The sequence below is a fragment of the Anomalospiza imberbis genome, chromosome 4 (genome assembly GCF_031753505.1).
Source record: "Anomalospiza imberbis isolate Cuckoo-Finch-1a 21T00152 chromosome 4, ASM3175350v1, whole genome shotgun sequence".
Taxonomy (NCBI): Eukaryota; Metazoa; Chordata; class Aves; order Passeriformes; family Viduidae; genus Anomalospiza; species Anomalospiza imberbis.
Genome location: NC_089684.1, coordinates 62,811,189 through 62,831,891, shown reverse-complemented (window position 1 = coordinate 62,831,891; position 20,703 = coordinate 62,811,189). Strand labels below are relative to the sequence as shown.

The 20,703-nt window shown below is 34.3% G+C and overlaps 1 protein-coding gene across 8 annotated transcripts in view; it reads right to left on the bottom strand.

Moving 5' to 3' along the window:
- The window catches only part of PCDH7 (protocadherin 7), a 271,794-nt gene that overhangs the window by 200,080 nt on the left and 51,011 nt on the right, over positions 1-20,703 (bottom strand). For 4 of the 8 annotated variants that reach the window (XM_068188840.1, XM_068188835.1, XM_068188838.1 and 1 more), the window contains one exon: positions 19,734-19,793. The exons of the other annotated variants lie outside the window; for them this stretch is intronic. In XM_068188840.1, the coding sequence (XP_068044941.1) occupies positions 19,734-19,793 (60 nt within the window). The remainder of the gene's footprint in view (positions 1-19,733; positions 19,794-20,703) is intronic. 8 annotated transcript variants of the gene reach the window in all.

Below are 20,703 nucleotides of genomic sequence, written 5' to 3'. Positions count from 1 at the left end.
TGCATAAAGAAAAGACCAATGAAATAAATTTAAACAAAAAATTAAAAAGAATGTAGTTTTTTAAGTTTAGAAAGGCAATTAAGGCTAGATCAGAAAGAAAAATGCAAGTAGGCTGCTTCACAGAACTATGCAAACGAACATATTTTCACACCAGCAGGCATGACTGTAGGAAGGATGGGGCAGGTGGTGAAGGAACTGGATGAGAAGCAAAGCAAATTAAGATAGATGAATGTTTGAAAGGCTTTTAAAATATTTGGAATTTGAATGAGAATCAGTGGAAAAGCATGAGCATCCAGCTGCCATTTCCATAGTGGTAATTAATGAATTTTAGTGGCTATTACTGATGTTTGTGAAATACAGAAAGCTTTTGTTAAAGTTTGGATTCAGAAATCAAATTCTTAAGATAGTATGAACCAGGAAAGAGGTAAAACAGAATTTCCAAAGGGTATATGTGAGAAATGAACAACTCTGGTGAAAATATGGCTGTAATGACGGAATATATTGAGGAATAATTCAGTTTGGGGTCATACGACATATGATATATTCTGCATATATGCATCATACCAGAATAAATTTTGAGCCAGAAGGGATTTAGGGCTGCTAGAGCCTTTTGGCCAAAATGTAAAAATTTCCCCTTGTATATTTGAATTACTGTGGGCATGGAAGACTTCAAGCTTAAAGTGAACAAACATTATAGGTATCCAGTTCAGAAACATATAGAATTAACTTTATATTATTAAGATACCTGTCCTGATTTTGAAAAAAATGAAATCATTTAAACAGTTGTATAAATCATGATGAAGAGGAAAAAGATTAATTGTATCTTCCATGTTTAATTGCTTGGTTAACTTATCCAGGTTTGAGATGAAGCATTTTTATTTTAATATGTTTTTTTCAAGGGGTCAGAACTGGTCTAAATAGTAATGATTACTTTCTTATTCCTTAGTGTTTTGAGCAAGAATAACAACTGATGAATACTACATGAAGGGCCTCCCTCTGCTAGTATAAAATTGATTTTGAACCTATTCATGGAAGTTTCAAATTTAGAAGATAAAAATATCCCTCTGAATTCTGATTTTAAGTATTCAAGGTGCAAAACAAAAACTTAACGTCACAGTTCCTTTGTAGTGTAGTCCAAGTGATATTTTTATGAGTTCTACAAATAATACTACACAATGGATCCAGCAAATCCAGACAGACATCTTCAGAAAACCTTGTAAAACCTCCATTCTTGCTATTCCAGTGAGTGGTCCTTCAGTTCTAGCAGGGATTTCAGTAAAGCTATTGATTTTATTGTTGAAAATGATAAAATATATAGTGTTCAAGGGTGTCAATAAAGAAATTCAAAGTGGTTAGACTGATAGGGAACTAAATAATAAAAAAATATGTATTTTTATTATTTATATATATAAAGCTGATTGTAATAGCTCAAACCAATCCCACACTTCCATGTGGGGTAAAATAAAATTGTGGTTAATATACTATAAAACAACTGAAATTCTACTGTGCTGCTTACAGCATCCTTGACTTAAAGTGATCTAGAACTATCTCTTTTCCAGTGCAGCAATAGAGACAGATACCTTTGACTTCTCTAAGTGCAGTGGATATACATTGTGGCAGACTGGTACATCACAAGGACTCTGCATCCTCTGCTTCATTTTGGTTTTGGCCAAATAAACAGTTCTTTACATATCAATTTTATGGACACCTGTGTAATTCTTGTGTGAGGAGAAGAGTTGAGTATCCCAAGGACATGAGGAAGATGTACAGAAAACTTCTTACAGACCAGTCTACTTCCCTTCAAGTTTTACTTTTCTGCCCAGATATTTTAACTGATACTAGAAAGTCAATTACCAGAAAAAAAGGGTTTGTACCTCAAAAAATCTTAATATAAACCAATTGGTATAAACCAATTTCAATTTTTTTCAGTAAAATAGCAGAGGATATAAGGTTAAATTTTCTTCAACAATTTTCACTTGAATAAGATTAGTAAATCCAAGGAAACCATTCAGCATTCCTAATAGGAATTCATTGACAACATTTTAAGATTTTACCTGCTAATAACAGGAAAGATGAAACTTTCAGTAAGAGGCTCTCAACTTTACTTCTGATAAACTCATTGGAGTTTAATAAAGCTGGAATCTTAGCTCCCTGTTGTGCGTGATTCTCTTAGCCTTGCACTTGATTATGAAAAGTGAAAGTCTCTTTGTTACCTCAACAATAAAATTGACTGCTAAAATCAGAATTTTTACACCTTAATGTCATTGAGACTTTATGCAAACATACATTTACTATCACAAAGATCTCATTTTCTGCTGAGAAATGAGGATGTCAGATGATTAGGCAGACATGATGCAGTGAAGTTTTGCTCTAGTGATGGAAAGCAGCAGAAATTGTGCACATAAATTCTTCTTCCAGTGGTTCAAAATTCAATTATACAAGCTGAAAATAGTCCCTACAGCCTGTCAGAGATTCAGAAATCTGTCTCTTTCTCAGCCTTACTCTTTCACACCTGACCATTAGGCAATTTCCCACTCTCTGCACATCCAAAAGAGCTATTCCTCTCTATGCTTTTAAAATACTGCATGTGATTAACACAGCCACGAGACATATATATGCTATTCATTCTGTCGTAGTAATAATTTCTAGCTCTGACCTGAGGAAAGTGCCAGGACAAGAGATATAAATATTGTGGTCCCAAAGATCTATTGATGTTGGAGTTCTCAGTGAAACACAATTCCTCTCCTCATCCCTTTCTCAGTCACTTGTGTATTCATTTACATTTTCTCATATATTGGTCCTAGGGCTCTGGCTCAGACTGACAGAGCTCAGCTTCAGATAGTAATTTCACTTTTAAAAAGGCTATTCTGGTATAACTGAGCAAAACACAGACTAAAAACTCATCTTAAGCTTATGTGACAAATAAATGCCAAATCTAAGAGAGGTCAAGAGCAGAGTTAGTGAGCATAATCCTATGTGGCTGATGCCACATTACTCTTCACAAAGGCATTTGGTAGATGAGCAAGGAAATTCCAGGTACATATCCATATATGAACATGCTAAGTTCTTCTCCTATAGATTTCAGAAGGCAAACTATACTGACTAGTCCATAACAGTTGCGCCTGTCTCTCCAAAAATGGGTTAACTCTGCAAAGATCAGCATTAACTCCCACTCAAATTTCTGCTGGAAATCTATCAGGTTGCTAGGATAGCATGCTGTGCATAAAGGCTGCTCCCTGGCTCTGTACCCTCCCTGCAGGCACATGAAGCCTTAATTATGAGGTATATATACAGAAGAGTTTCTGTGGGTTAAGGAGAAGCATCAACAAATACACTACCTTTGCTCCATGAGTTACAGACCCTTTGAAGCCTTTTTCTGTTCCTTGGTTTGTGCTTGCATCATCATATAGGAGGCTGTTTCATACTTCACTTTTATTATTCTGACCAAAAAAAAATCTAATTTTTTTTTCTTCTACTCATTAATTTAATTTTAAAATTCAAAGTAAACAAATCCTGAACAGCAAGCAATAAACTAAAACCTGTGTTGTGCAGCAGGACTGCCCTTGTCTCATTTCCTTGCCAGTTAATGTGACTTTTTTCTTTTGCAAAGTCATTTAAATACTATATGAGAAAAATACTTTTTTTGGACACATTATACACCTTTATTAACTTATTTATTGGTATATTTATTTCTTTATTTTGCCTTATCATGGGGACTGAAGGATAGTTTCTTTCTTCACTTCAAGTTCTATTTCACTTTGTTCCTGTATCTATTTAATGATCTCTTTGCCTTCTATGACCAAAATATTTCCATTTTTTCCTTTTATCTATTTCTAACTTCTGTAAATCCAGCATCAAGTCATAAAGGATGACTTAAGCATCCTTAAAGGCTCACCAGTATGGTTGCAGTTAATTGCAAAGAATGGGTGACTACTCCTGACTGCCAGGAGCTTATATGCTATTTCCTTAGCTTTCCCTGATACTCCATAATGAAAGTGATGAGACTGAGATTCTTCTGTATCACTACACTAGCACATAAATCTAATTGCCAGCTACTTTGAGAGCCTATATGTGCCAACATGGAGAATATTTTTAATTTCTTAAATAACCAATTTATCCATGCATTTCTAGAATATAAGAGTTAAGACACAGAATAGAACAATTTTGGCACTGAGAAAAACAATATAGGTGAATTTCTTAAACACCAGAGAGGCACAAAGAAATTACCCTTTGATTTACAGTATAAATCTTTTCCAAATTTACACAGGTTAAAAATGCTAGTTGTCATATTTGTTTTATATCTTAGTATCTTTGTTTTCTTTATGCTTAAGATGTCCTCAACATATATCCTCACAAGTATAGCTAAGTTGGAAGAGGAAGGTTAGAAAGATTTATAATATTGCCAGAGCTGTCATATAGGCAACAAACAGAGAATATTTCATCATATGGCTATGAAAGTATTCTGCTTACCATTTCTTTTAAAGTACATTTTTTCCTTTTTTTTTCATAAAGAAAAAATATCAGTGCTTTTGAAACAAAAAGCTAAATTATTCGTAACAATTAGAACAGCTGCTTTATCTTTGTCTTATGGATAGAAATCAAACATATGGATAGAAAGACAAACATAACAAACACTGGCAGAATTAAGTATGAAACATTTGCAGAATGTGCATCAATGAGTTTTAATTTTCTTACACCTAGTTTATGTAAACTAAGTTCTCCTTAGTTCTTTTCTACTGTTTTCTTATATATAAGTGTACACTGAAGGGGCTTCATCCCCTTATCCCTCATACATCACATTGTGTGTAATACATTTAGATTTATAGGCTAGAATTCATCCCCCAAAAGACATGAAAGACATTAAGCAAACCTTTAAGTTACATTCTGATACTATATGTACTAGTCTGACAATCGTAGAAACTATAATTATAGTATTATTGATAATACTTTAATAAAATAATAAAACAAGAATTAAAAATAATAGTATAATAATAAATAAAATATTAATAACAGCAGGTTTTAATTATGTCCATTGATTGATCACTGCACGGGTCTCTTATTTTAATAAAATACATATTCCATAAGAGTTATGATTTTGTTAGAGTTTGGTTGGGTTTTGCAGTTCTTTCCTGAAGAGCTTCAGCAATCTTCATCAAAAACAGGGATGGGGGGGAAAAAAAACACCAACAATCTAAAGTAGCAGCTCTGGGATACAACCATACTAGATACTTAGTAGTTCTCTGAACATTTAAAAATGTCCAAGCCCTTTTGGGGAAACTAAAAGAGACAACAGTTTTTAGATAGTTCTTACGAAATAGACCCAACTGCTCTATTGAGACAGGAACTCCTCAAAGAAGAAAACTTCTCATGTTAAGAGGATGAAGCCCCTATATGGATTAAGGACAAGAAGTAGTTTGGGATTAAAAATATTAACACAGAGATTAAAATATTAAAACAGACATTGCCTGCCTTGGCAGTACTGGAAAGAGAATAGTGTTTCTAGCCTCAGACAAATAAGGACACTAAGTAACTGAAAAGAGACCATTAGGCAAGTCATAAATCTATACAATATTATATCTTCCCAAGCATCTCCCTAAACAAATAATTTGCCTAAAGTTTCTGTTTCTATATAAGGATAAATGTATTATAACAAAATGTAGCAATCTCTAATTCATTCTACTCAGGTGTTGGGCTTCTTCCCAGCACCTTAACTGGGAGTACAACAAAATTGTCCTTCTGCAATGGGTAGCAGCAACAATGAAGTCAAGAAATTCTAGCTTTGTGCTCACTTCAGGGCATTCATTGTCTTAGATTTTTAATTCAACACATGTTAAAAAATTGTGTTATATAAAAATGAATAAAATCTTTTGTACTTAGTTTTTAAATCTTCATTGTGTTTTGATTGGTTTTGCACCAGAAAAGAGGGTCTTTCCAGCTTCCCCTCTCAAACATGCAGGTAAATGGAATAATTATGTGAAGGATCTAATTATTTGTTTCAAATCAGGTAAGTTTCTTTCAGCATCCTCCATTTAAATGGTATTATTGGCTGAATGGTAGAGCTCAGAGAGACATGAGCAGATTCAGTGAAGCAGAATCCATCTGCAGACCCATAACCAGTGTTGCTCCCCAGGGATCAGTACTGTGTCTAGCCTTATTCCGTTTGTTTATCAGCAGCCTGGACTAAATAGAGTGTAGCCTAAGCAAGTTTGCTGATGATACAAAATGGGGGGAGTAGCTGATGCACCTGAAGACTGTGCTGCTGTTCTGCAGGACCTTGAAAGGCTGAAGCGTTGGCTGGGGAGAAACCTAATGAAGTGCAACAAAAGCAAGTGTAGGGTCCTGAACCTGGGGATGAATAATCCCAAGTGCCAGCACAGGTTAGGGGACATCTACAAGGAGCAGGACTGCAGAGAAGAACCCAAGAGTGTTGGTGGATGGCAAGGTCACCATGAGCTGGCAATGCCATTGCAGTCAGGAGGGCCAGTCCTGAGGTATAACAGGAAGAGTGTGGCCAGCAAGCCTAGGGATATTATCCTCCCACTCTACCCTACAGGCTACATCTGAAATATTGGGCTCAATTCTGATCTCCACAGACCAAGAAAGACAAATTGTTACCGGCAAGGGTTCAGCAGAAGGCACAAAGATGATGAGGGGTCTGGTGCATCTCTCCTATGAGGACAGACTGCAGGAACTGGGCCTGTTTAGTCTACAGAACAGAAGACTGAGAGGGGACCTCATCAATATGTAAAAATATTTTAAAATCGGGTATCAAGAGGATGGTGGCACACTCTTTTCAGTGGTGCCAGTGAAAGGACATGAAGCAATGATCATAAAATAAAACACAAGAAGCTCCATCTCAACAGGAGGAAGACCTGCTTTACACTGAGGGTGGCAGAGCACTGGAACAGGCTGCCCAGGGATGTCATGGAGTGTCCCTCTCTGGAGATGTTCAAAACCCACCTGGATGAGTTCCTGTATAGCCTGCTTTAAGTGACCCTGTTATCTCTGGACGTCACTCACAACCCTAACTATTCTGTGATTCTGAGATTCTGTAGCTGGAACCTATTTACAAAAGACAAAAATTATTCATTTTAGAGAACTCTGTGTTGATATTTGTTCATTATTTGTATTTTTCCACCTATCTTCAGCATTACAGTGAGCAGTCCTGTTTCAAGATACCAGCTGTCTCATGCTTCTCTTTGTATTCCTTCCTTGCAGTGTTCTCTACATATATAAAAACAAAAATCTTAAACAGAAAAATTCCAGTCTCCAATAGGTGATCTTAGTGAATGAAGAAGAAACTCTAGAGGGACAAACACAGGCTAACTGCTGCTTTTTATATTGTCTTCCACATAAAACAAACAGCAGCTAGTTTGCCCTGGGCATTTTGCTTAATACATTGTGTAGAATACATATTCTTGTCCATTTATATTCATCAGATCTAAATCTGGAAATTGCTATCATGCTGACAAAGAACCAGAGACAGAATCTAACTCCTGTGTTGCTCCTGTGTATGATAATATGATTTCCATGACTGGAAATTTACTTGGTGCTCTTGTACAGTGTAAAGGTGGTATCAATCTGCCTGAGTAAAATTAACATCCAGTTTCAACTCTGATATGGGGAGTGAACTAAACAGCTAGAAAATACCAGTGTCCACAAAGAAAAGACATCTTAATATTTTCTTGTGTATAATAGGAATTAATCAAATATTTTCAGTTGCTTCTCAAGTTTAGATATTAACCCATTAAAAACCTTAATCCATTACTTGTCACAAAGCCAACAAAAACTGAAGCAGAGCACATAATTAGAATTATTTGTATTGCCTGCTTTCAGGAAGAGTTCTGAGATATCCACCGGAGCTCCAAAAAAGGCCTTTTTCGCCATTTGGGGGACCTTATGTAAGCTATTTTGCCAAAACGTCGTTCATATGACATTTCATAAATTTTGCAAGTCAAATCAAAATTAACAGTGAATGTTTTATGTTTTCTGCCCCTTCTATTCAGAAAGAACAGCAAGTTCAGCAAGTTCTGTCCTAAAAATGTTAAACATGGACCGCTGCTAGACTTCAATGTGGGGCTTTGGACCCAATCATCCCATTATCAAAGTTGTATTAGAAAATACTACAAAGATGACACAGCTCTGTGAAGGAAATTGGAATATTGTAACTTCACCCAGATTGAAGACTACAGCTTGCCAATCACTAACACAGTCATGGGAAGCCAGAATAAGAGCACAGAATGAAGGATATTTTCAGGAGCATATTTCACATTAATAAAAATCGCTGGACATGGGTGATTAAAAAAAAAATCAATTTCCTAATGGCTTCTTACACTAACTCTTCTTAAATGTGACATAAACTCAACTTTTCCATCTCTGCCTCACATTTTACATTACCCTTTGTGTTCCTTGGGTTTGTCAGCGCTCTCCTTATCAGCATTTTGACTGAAGTTTATGTTTTACTCTAAAGGGCTTTACACGTGTATTTACTGCAGTGGTATATAAATGAATAGAACTTCAAAGTGAATGACTGAATGTTTAATACATTGAAAGCAAAGTTTCAAAACACTTCAAGTAGAAAAGTACTGCATTTACTAAAGCGTGAGATTTTTTAATTCAAGGTATTTGCTTTCCTAATACTGATCCCAGACTCTGCAAAGGCAAGGCTATCACTAGCCAACATAGAAAGCTGGAACATTGCAAACTGGTTTGTTTTTCCTGCAAGATATTAGTCAGAGATAGGTTAAACTACATAGGACTACACCTTTCTTTTCCACAAAGTCAGGTAGTCAGAGATGACAGATCTGTACACCAGGGAACTTAAACACAGGGAGACTCAATTTTCACCAAAAGCGTTCCCAGGGAAGAATAATTCCCTATGGAGAAACAGGAGAAAAAAGGAAAAAACACAATCCCAAGAACTTGCCACTGTATGTAAAAAACACACAAGCTAAATGTAAAGAACTGAATGTTTAAGTGAGAATAATTTGTTACCAAGTGAATTACTGCATTTCATTTTAATAATGAAAAGGATAATATAACATGCAATAAAATAATGATAAATATGGTGATAGAAAAAAACAATTTAAGGGTTTATGGTTACACAGTCCAAAAAGTCCAACCAAGCAGGGATAAAGATAAAAGCTGGTTCAAAAATGTGTGACAAAGAATGCATTAGTCACAGGAAAAAAAAAAAAAAAAGATAACTCATAAGAAAACAAATAAAGAAGCTTAAAAAATGGGGTATCAAAATTCTGAAAAAAAATTCCGATTCCAGCAAGGATTTTTGAAGATCATTTAATTCTTATGATTTATTAGTTCTTCAGCAGAACTACTGCACTGAGACACTATGGGTTTTTTATTAATAGAGAATGATTAATGCCACTGCAATCAGTAACAAGGACTTTCTCTTTCATCAGCTAGTGGTCTGGTGCTGATCAGATGATGAAATCAAGGAAAGTGAATTGGTAAACCAGCTGGAGAAGGCATTTCTAATATGATTTAAGATAACAACAATAGAAACTGAGGAGCTTTCTCATTTTTCTTTAGTTCACTTCTGTCTGTAACAGTGTGATTTCATTTATGCCTATAAAAATTGTACATAAAATCCTTATCTAATACTTAGACTAACCACCTCCTCTCAAAGGGACAAATTATAGCACAATCCAAACACAGTGGAAAGATAAGATCTTGGGATTTTTTGTGTCCTACCCTGTATTTTCACAACGGGAAATAAACATGCACAAATTATGAGAAATCTGTATTTTTAATCCTTTCCACGCTATGAGTCAAAATGCAGGAAAGGGTACCACATCCCTCTGTTTGTGAATGAGTGAATGAGAATTTAAAAAGAAGCAGCAAAACACACACAGACTCTCCCTCATTAGATTTTTTGCACAATAGTGACTACAGAGAGCTATGAATGCACAGTACTATGAATAATAAAACATCTGTGAATTACATAATGTCACTAAGTACATTCCAAATGGTATGCATATATTAACCCACAAACACAGGCTGGTACTTATTTAGTACAAAATCAGAAAAAAAATGATGTTTCACAAAGGCCCTGGAAGTCCATTATGTTATCCAGTTCCCAATTCCCACATATTACTCCAAGGAATGTGATGCTATTGTTACACCACAATAAACAATTGTCACAGCAACAGCTCTCAGTGACTGGTAACAATATCTCTGGGAAATCAATCAACTATAGTAAAACAGTTTAAGGAAATGTAATTACTTCTTGTATTTTAAACTGGCTGGAGTCTACAAGGAAAAAAAAGAATATGAGGAACTTTTATACATATTAAGATTCTGTATTTTCACAGCATTTCATATTGCCATTGAAATGCAGAAGCAAACGTTGAGCCCATAGCACCTTCTGCCAATCAAAAAAATGTTCCTTTGTATCACTGAAGACTTCACACAGCTTGATTGGAACCCTCTGGTTTAGAAGTGCCCCAACACCACCCTGGTGATAAATCATTTTAAGATTTGCATACTTGCTGTTAGCTTTAATACATGATATGCTGCTTTTTCACTGCTGAAGCAAGGCTTCTTTTTAAGCAGCTGTAGTAGTCTCTTGACAGTGTAATACAGATATGGATCCATAATTATAAAGGAAAGTCAAAATTATGACTTCTCTGCCATATATTCTTAATAACTAGTTCAGAAACAGGAACATAGGACTATTGTTTTAAACACAAGTCTGAGACCCCAAGAGAGGGTTAATATTAGATTTTTTTTCAAATCACCTTTTTTCTCTCTCTCTGAAATCACCTATTCTTTCAATTAATAGAAACCCATCACTTAGTAAAAACATAAAGTATTTTATTATTCTATTATAGGTTGATACCATTATTTGGAAGCCTTTTCTACGAAGCAGCATACTGTTTATGTTCACCTAGTCATATATAACATCAGACAATTTGACACACTAATTTACACGCTAATTTACCACACTAAATCCTGATTCAAACCCTCCTGAAATCACTGACTTGAAATTTCCTTTTACTTCCTTGAGTCAGAAGTGTTTTAAAAGTCAAATGCTGTTCATCCTTTCACTCCAGTACACAGTACTCCATGCTCATCTCACGACTGCCTTCTCTGATATTATGACCTCCATGGTAAGATAGTGTAGGTTTATTCAGTATAAAAACTTAGGATGAGGCTCTAGGGTTTATGAAATTAACAGATGGCTTCAGCCTAAGTGTATTTAAAGGAGATTTTATTTTTTAATGAAAATAATTTGAGATTGGGTATGTAACCAAAACTCAGGTATGTATTTGATCTTATCCCAGAAATAATTCAAGATAGATCATCCAGGTTACCATATGGGCTATATTCCTATTCCTATTTCTATTAAAAACAGATTAGAGTGGCTAAAGCTACTTATGATTTTTCAAGCTTACCAGTATTAATTTAAATAAGATATTAGATAAGGGAAGAATGATTGGCAGCCATTCCATCTATACAAAGTACAAATCTCTTCAGCAGAATTTCCACGGACTGCAGAACTAAGTATCAAAAGATCTAGTGATAATTTAGTCTTCCTTATTTTAAAAGAGTAGTACTTCTTCAGGTAATGTTACTCACTCTACTTTTTCCTAAAAATAGAGATTTGCCATATTTATATTCTGTCCTTAAATGCAGTACTGCAAAGTATTATGAAAGTTTGGATATGCACACTGAGGTATTAGATATGTGCAACATAAAGTCTGTTGATGTGCAAAAAATCATGAAGTTCACACAGTGAGTTATGAATCCAGTTTTGTTGAAGCCATTGATATCCATGTCTGGGGACAAGAATCCCAATTGCCTAATCCTTCCTGGTTATGGCATGTAGGGAAGCAGCTAGTGCATCTGTACAGGCCCTGAGAGACAGATGAATAAGCCTGAGAGATGGTACAGATGTCCAGAATCTTCCCATCTGACACCTGGTTGAATTCACACTGGTTATTGCAAGATGTGGATAACCATCTGTCCACCTGTCTGGTCGTTACACTAAAGGGTCATATTGTTTCAAAGAGTTAATCACTGGAGTAAGTAACAGGAAAGATTTTTGAAAATTCAACACTATTTCCTTCATGAACTATAATAGTCATTATAAGTCTCTCCTGGTGCAGTTCAACATGGCCAGAACACCAGAAATCCAGCAGAGTCAGTGCACTATAAAAGAAAGGTTTTAGGATATTTCCAATAAATTATGCAAAAAATGAAATGGTTACATTTTAAGGAAAAGTCTCTGCATTTTTTCCCCATCATAATAATAGGAGAAAAAATTATTATTCTGACAATGGCAAAGCTGAAATTGTTATGCCAGACCTCATGATTCTAACTTTTTGACTTCAACATATAAAAACACTGCACATGTGCAGGTGAAGAGTTTCCCTAAATCTTATGTTAGGGCATAAATCAGCAAATTCCCATTGACATTCATGTATTATGGATAGAATTTAGTTAAGCAATTTTTATAATGTACTGTAATGCAAGTCCTACATGTATTTAATACACCAGACAGTCAAGGCACAGAGATCTAAGGTGGCTTCTTTCATCCCAGGATAGTAGGTCAGTGTCATTAACAAGTTCCCCAATTCCCACTTCCCAGTTCTATGTAGTAAACAGATAATTAATTTGAAATTAATGGAGATCATGGTATAATTGCAGCCTCTACTGAAGTAGGCGATAAGATAGAAATATGTCCTGTTGTATGCATGTATTATATATAAGCAGAAATCTAAAAAAAATATCAAGGGGATTCTAGAAAGTTAATGGACTAAATGGCAGTTCAAAAATCTTCTGCCTTGTTTCATGACTTGTTAATGTATCATCATCTATCATTACTTACAGTACTGAATTCTGTAAAGCAGAGATTCTGACATTACTGTCTGACCTCCCAGTTATAAATCCTATTTTCTGAAAGCGCTTTTTACCTTGAAATGTATTAAAATAAGCCACAAACTCAATCAAAGGTACAAAAATAATATTAAAAAAATCACTCTAAAGACATGTATAAAAATAGTATGTATTTTTCAAAAGTTGTCCTATCCAAAATAACTTTTCAAGTGAAATCAAATCTGTATTGTGCTGCTCACTGACAGTTCTACTTTCAGGGAGAATGACTAAAAGCAAAGTGCAGAAGGCTGCATAGAAGTGCTCCACAACAAAATACAGAATGAAATTGTGTCATATTCAAAATCTAATGCTATATTTAAAAATTAAATTTACTTTCTAAATGGGCGATAAAAAATTTAAAAAGTTTATTATTACTGCCCCTATGTCTTTACCTTTTCATTATTTCAATATTAAGGCCAGAAATCAACATCATCAATGTAAGAAAAATAGAGGAAAACTAGAGGCTGCATCTAGAGATTTTATTTGGTATACCTCCCTGCATCCATTCAAGTACTTTAGGAATGATCCTGTACATGAGAAAGGCACAAGATTTGCTCAAGAGCTATGATCAGATTAGCAAAAATATTCAAACTGATCTCCCCTGAAATATCAAAAACTGAACTCAACAGGTAACCAACAATTATCAACTCCTTATCACTGCAAGGTGCTCAGACTTCACATACTTTTAAGCGTCTGAAAAACAAGGTGAGCATGACATGGTGTCACGACATGACATAAATTTTACAACAAATGTAACTGTACAATTTTCATTCTCCTTTCACCATCTTCCTTGTACTATGAACTCTCTATCATGCATAGGAAACACCTGACTAATTATATCAGGAAGTCTACCCTTTTTATTCCACAACACTGCCTATAGCTGCTTCCTTCAGGCTCCCTGGAGCTTTAATTCACAACTTTTTAATGTGGTCCATGGGGAGTATTTCAAAATGAGGGATGGAAGCAGGATGAAGGCAACAAGAAAAACACTGAATTTCCCACAGCTTGTTTAGTTTTCTCTTTATAATGTAAGCTTCTCAGGACAAAGCTCATGTATTATTGTGTCCCTACCAGAACTGAGTATATAATCAATGGTTTCACAATACTATTGAATTAGTTACTTCCATGTCTGTTCTCCAATTTGTTGAAAGACTTTACCCACTAACCATGCCAATATATTCCTATTTCACAGTCATTAAATACTTGTATAGAAAGAGATGTGGTATCTATATTCAAAATCAACATAAAATATAAATTTAATAATAAATTTCAATAATGCTGGAATTTTTAAACATAAAAATGTAACCTGCAAATTTTTTTTTCTTAATTGCAGCATGGTTAAATGTAAAGCATTTTTTGACAAAAGTGCACTGAAGTATACATGTATATATATATATATATACATATACATATATATACATATGTGTGTGTGTGTGTGTGTGTGTGTGTGTGTGTATGTAACTGTCCCATATGCATAGTGATGAAAGTTAATATCTCTTTCAAACACTTTGGCCACAAGGCAGTTAATAGCTGTTAAGCAAAAAAAAAAAAGGATTTGCTCAGAAAAATTCACCAAAAAAATGAATCAAAGAATTTTCTCTGACTGAGACAATGAAAATTACCCTTTTTACAGGTGTAACCCCAAAGGACTGGGTACTAGTGGCAGATCTAGGAAAAAAGACTGAATTTTCTAGTTTCTAGCCCTTCAACAGGTAGACTGATTTTCTGCCCCTCCATAGAAATGTTGGTGTGATATCAGTAAAGTCAAATATACAAACTGTCTTCTATCATTAGATGTATGCTAAAACAAACCAAGTGTGATGAGACATTTCTGCTTAAAATTGTTCCATGTTAACTGACATTAGATGCAGAAAGATTTTGAGCTTGAATTCATAAAATTCCTCTGAGATAAAGTCTCTCTGTAGACTCTCAGAGACACCAAAAAATGATTCATCCTAAATATTAGAAAAACAACTTAGGCTAAATGAAAGGGTGCCCACTATGCCTACTTCCTACTGATTGTGACTCTATGCAGCTAGGTGAGATGCCAAACTTTATAATATTCATAATTCACCTGTTGAAACTATGCCTGTGTAACTGGCTACATGCTAACCCCCTGTTACAGGTGAAAGCTGAGACTGGCTAGAGTTATCTTTATTCCCTGTGTGCTTCTACCATTCTCACAATACAGGGCTGGATAGCAGAAGAAAATGATCATTCTTCTAAGAGTAAAAGGGAAAAGCAGATGGACATTTATGATATCAAACTCTGCCCATGCTTTTTATGAGGTTAATTAGTTTATATACCACTCTTTTGCTTGTATTTGCTAAAATAAAATTTCTCTAGAAAATATTCAAGAAGTGATACCTTTTTATCCAGAAACAATTGTCTGCATACAGTTTCACAATTTAAAGAGAGGTTATTTTGTGTCAAAAGCCAATTGAAAATCCTGCTTTCCGGAATAAAAACCCTGCAAAATGTAACACAGATAATTAAGCCTGATAAAATAGGCTACAGAGCATAATCAGGTTTATTAAAATCCTGCAGAACATTTTTCTCTGTCATATTTCTCATAGATAATATATAAACAAATATAGTATTTATATGTGTAAATAATAAAAAATTGAATTATTTTAATTAGCCTGGTAGGCACTTGCTATTCAAAATACTGTTACTGGGCTAGACTAAGACTGTTTAAATGTGAAAACTAATCTGATTTGGAAGATAATTAATTTTAAACTAAATGTAGAAACATTAATGCCTTTCTTGAATTCCACCACTGAGGAATATTGAGGGATCTGTGGTAACTGCCAGGAGTCATAACAAACCTTTTCTTTTTTCTTCCTCATTAGCACCATAAATTCCTTAGAAAGGGCAACAAACTGGTTTCTGTGATAGATGCCATTCCTAGGAACTGCAGTCAAAGGAAAACTCACTGCTGAAATGGTAATCTACTGGGGCATGATGGAGAATAGAATTTGATGGTGGCTTCTTGATATTTCAGGAATACATACAACAAAAATAAAGAGCTTAATGCTAAACAATGAAATTGTAGGCATGTTCATGGTGATAGAAAGGATTTAAAACATGTCATATTTGTCATCTCTTAATGTAGATTCTGGTAATATATTGAGAACAAAATAGAAGATGGAACAGCATTTCACATATTTATAATTTTCCCTAAATGAAATATCAAAAGTCAGATATAATGTCTGCAAGCACAATAGCTTAATTTTTCTCCAATGAAAAGGGAGATAAAACTGAGTTTGTAAGAATGCATAATCAAGTATACATTGGAAATTTAAATATAGCGGGTGGATTTGAGAGTACAAAGCTATCTTTTACTAGCTAAGCAAAATTCAGTCTATTGTATGACTCTCAAAGAGTAAAATGAGTAATGGGTTAAAGCATGGATTGTCCAGTCTTTTTAAATGGTGAGTGGATGAATCCAAGAATCTGTTCTTATGGGTCTATATGAAGCTTGTATGAAGAGACAGAGTATTTTATAAGATTAGAGAAATCTCAGCTGAAGGTTTTAAATTGTTTATGAGACTTTGCAAAAAATATTTACTTCAATTGAATAGTGTTGTTTACCCTGAAACTAAAGCGTGATCTGGGTGGTGCAAGTTTACTTAATTTAATCCTTTTGTCTAGGTCTGACAGATAGTTTAGCAATCTGAGTAGTACTGCAAAGACCATTTCTACTGCATCATTTATATGTAAAATTGTGTTTGTCATCACTGAGAGTGCCTCTACAAATTGTGATAGTACACATTCAGTAGAAGTAGAACCATTAAGAAGAGAAAGAGATCTTGTGCCATTCATTCCCTTTCCCACTGGTTGCCATTTCATATAATATTCCTACTAATAATTTATCTAACTTGTTTTGTAACTAGCTGAAAAAATTATATATCACAATTTGTCTGATAATTTTCTACTGACATATCTTGTTCTTTAATGTTCTTGTATAAAACAATTGAAAATAAAGTGATAATGGAAAAAGAGTGGTCTTACACAAGAAAGCTCTGGGTATATTTGGCCTGGTCATAGGAATAAGACAATTCAGATTTGGCTTTAAAAGCTCTAAATTGACCTCTTCCTAAAGTATAGGAAAATGAGAGTCAGATGGATGTATTTTTTGTGTCATCCAAGCAGGACAACAGCAAACAGATAGTAGAATGTCCCTTGTCACAAATATCTTTCACTCCCTCATTCTGACATAAAAAAAAAGACACTACCCAACATTGAAGCAGCTGTAGGAGGCAAAGAGGAAAGAAATAGTTCATAAAAGCTATATTACCACTTGCAATTCTGAAGCTCCCAGTATCATGCAAGTTGATATAACAGAAGAAAAAACTCTTCATTTGGTCTCCCACTGTTTTGGTGCCCTTTCCTCACTAGTATTGTAGCAGGAGGCAATATAAAAATGCTTTTATTCCGTACAAATTGCTTGACTGCTAAACTCTCTGAAATCTGAAAATTACAGTAGTTCCAATTTTTTTTTTTTTAAGGGTTCTTTCTTCTCAATGGCTTCTGACCAGAAAATTAAATGCAGAAGAATGAAATTGCAACGAAGACAGAAGACACATTTTTGATTTCATTTCCAGTTGAAGAATAATTTTATTGAAATAAAATTGTTATATTTGAGATAAGAATCTGATCAGAGGTACTTAACAATGCCTTTACAAGTTCCACATTGAAATTTTTTTCTAAGATAATGTCTATATTCAGAAAAAGGCTGAAAATTTCACAAATTTATTTGCATACTTAGTGTATTTATTTCTGCAAAAATTTTGGTGGTTTTTTTCCTTTTTTCTCTCATCTTTAGGTAAGATTTGCAAATGCTCTGAAATGCTCTCACAAAAATGGTCCATGGGCTGCAGGTATTTCATACACCATTTCTAAGCACCAATTGAACTAAAGAAAAGGGATAGAAAATGCAAAAGAAGCAACCTCTTTGCTGTTTTTTTTGATAAAGATGTTGGCACCAATCTTTATAGTTCCCTGATGTTCCTAAAAAATGCATTCCAATAGAAAACTGCTTTTCTTGATATCTTTTGCATCTTTTTCTGACTCATTCTTGTATGTCTTAATTGTAATTTTTTTTTGTTTAATTTATTAATAATTTATTTTATGTAGAATTACTAAAGTTCCAGATTAGCAATCAAGTTTAAATAAACAATATCCACACAGAAAGACTGAATCAATTAAAAAATGAAAGCATTGATTTTTTTATTTTAATTTTGCTCATTGATTTTGTTCACAGAAAACAAAATCAATGTGGTAGCAGCCTACTGACTTTGAAGTTTGATAATATCTCTCAGTACAATAAAGAGGTCAAAGTCCCTACTGTATCATAAATTCCTCTACTCAGAACTAATTATTCCAAATGGGAAACAGAGGCAGACTATCAGTTTTGAAGGGATAAACACAAAGGATGAGCTAATTCAGACACAAACACAAAACAATCAGGAGAGAAAAAGTATTTTTCAGCATTTTTGTTCATATAGTGGAAAAGACATACTATGAAGGGAAATCCCAAAATACAGTCTTGTTACAAATATAATGTCATTTTCTCACACAGCTATACCAGATTTACATCACAAACTTCAATGGGCTGAAGTTATGCTTTATTCCTAATAAAAAGACCTTGTTGGAAAATTATTATTGAAATATCCTCTTTTGTTGTTTCTTATGATTATTTAGGAGAAAATATTCAGCCTTTCTCTAAATCATAAGCTGATATATAGAGTAATATCCAAACACATATATAAAATGAATATAAAAATTGATGTGTATATATATATATATATATACACACACACACATAAAATTGGAGTTGGCACTATAGTCTTTGTTTTTATGTGATGTATATAGCTTAGTAGTGACTGCAGAGTTAGAGATTTTCTGTATATATGCTTTTGATACTGGCAGTTGCACAATCTCTGATACAATTATTCTAGTCTGGAGTACTCTAGCCAAGTGAATTCAGTTTTCATTAGCAAAAAAACTGTATGTGTACCATGTGATTGTTGATTTCCCTATTTGCTGATAGTCATTTAGCATGTTTGGTTTCTTTTTTGTATCTACCTGAACTTCCTTTGAGAACCATTTCTCTCAGCAAAAGCCGAAGGCCCCAGTGCCGTTTGACTTGAGTCTTTTTCCACACTCTCTCTCATGTCCCTGAGCAGGTCAAAGATTTTCAAATACTAAGTCTCTTTCTGGATTTCCAGAATCCCAGTCCTGAGGTATATTTTTTCTTTGTTTATCTAGCATATTGTCAGGATTGTTTTTTTGGGTTTTCTTCAGCAAACCACAAATACTTCATTGATTCAAACACTGAAAAATTCAATCTTGTTCACCCTCATCTCCCAGTTACTAATTCAACAAATCATCTAATCAAATCTCAGTCCTTTCAAAGACGGAACAAAGAAGAAAATGGTGAGTGTTTTCATGCTATTCATACTCCTGAATTAGATGGTATTTGATCCTCTTCCTCCACTTACGATCAGTTCTGATTACCAAAACTTTCTATGTACTATTTTTTTTCCTGTTTTGGATTCTTGCTTCTTTGCATTCTCCATTTAACGTCTCTCCAAATGCATCCAAAATGTAATCTGAATCTCTTGTTTCAAGCAGTTTTTATCATGATTTATCATGTTTTATTTGTTTTTTCTAATAGCTTTGCTTTAAACGTCCACTTAGTTCTGCAGTAACCCTGCCCCCTGGGAATCAATGTCTTAACATAAGAGTAAAGAGTGTTCATGGATTTAGTGGTCCAACATCCCTTAGAGTTGGAGTGTCAATTCATAAATAATTCACTTACGAGCACATACATTCATTTTACATGATTCCTCAATGTGGCCAGGGTGCTGCGTAGTCTGCATTGTATCCACCTACAAAAAATACAGAAATATATATCTGCTTACTGGGATGTGAGTAGGGTTTGGCTAACTTTATCCTCTACCATAGATCTTACTAGCGAGCAAAAAATTTCTCTTCTCTGCCTTATATGCAAACATATTCCATAGAATAACTATTTTGTCAGCAAAGACAGAACTGTTTCAAACAGACATGTACAGAAACATATTGTTTCATATTTCTTAAGAAGAAGAAGGAATTTAGTGAACTATGCCCAGAAACAGGTTCTTTTAAAATTATAGGCAAATCGGAGTGATTTATAATTTTTCCCTTTTTTACTCAAAAATGCTGCACACAGATTAAAAAATAATATAGATGTCTCAGGTGTCAGTGGTGAGCATAACTCTTCTCCATTAAATGATGGGATAAATAGAGCAGTACAGAGTGTTGAAAAAAGCAAAAAATGCGAATTTTACAAGAAAACAAATAGGCAATTCCTCTTTCACTTCATCTCTCTCACCCAACCACCAGATAAAATAGAGTGAGCAAGCCAGATTTGAAGGGCAACATACAATAGCAGTTCTATGAATATCTACCTTCTTCAAAATGCCAGGTATCAACTATCTTACTCTAAGGTGGACATAAAGAAAATGGAGAGCTATGGAAGAACCTTCTTCCTTTGACTCACTTTGATCAATATACTTGTGAAGGAAATTAGACACTAAATAGACATGCACATCTAGAATAAACAGTGAAGGTTTCTGTCCAATATATTCTTCAGAAACAGGACTTAAAATATCACTCGGGATTGGGTCACCCACACAAAAAAAATATTCACCCATTATTGGTGATCACACAACACATTTTGTTGGCATTCATCAGTCTTTTCAGCTTTTCCAGTTATTATTATTACTATTGAATTATTAATAATTTATATTTATTTTA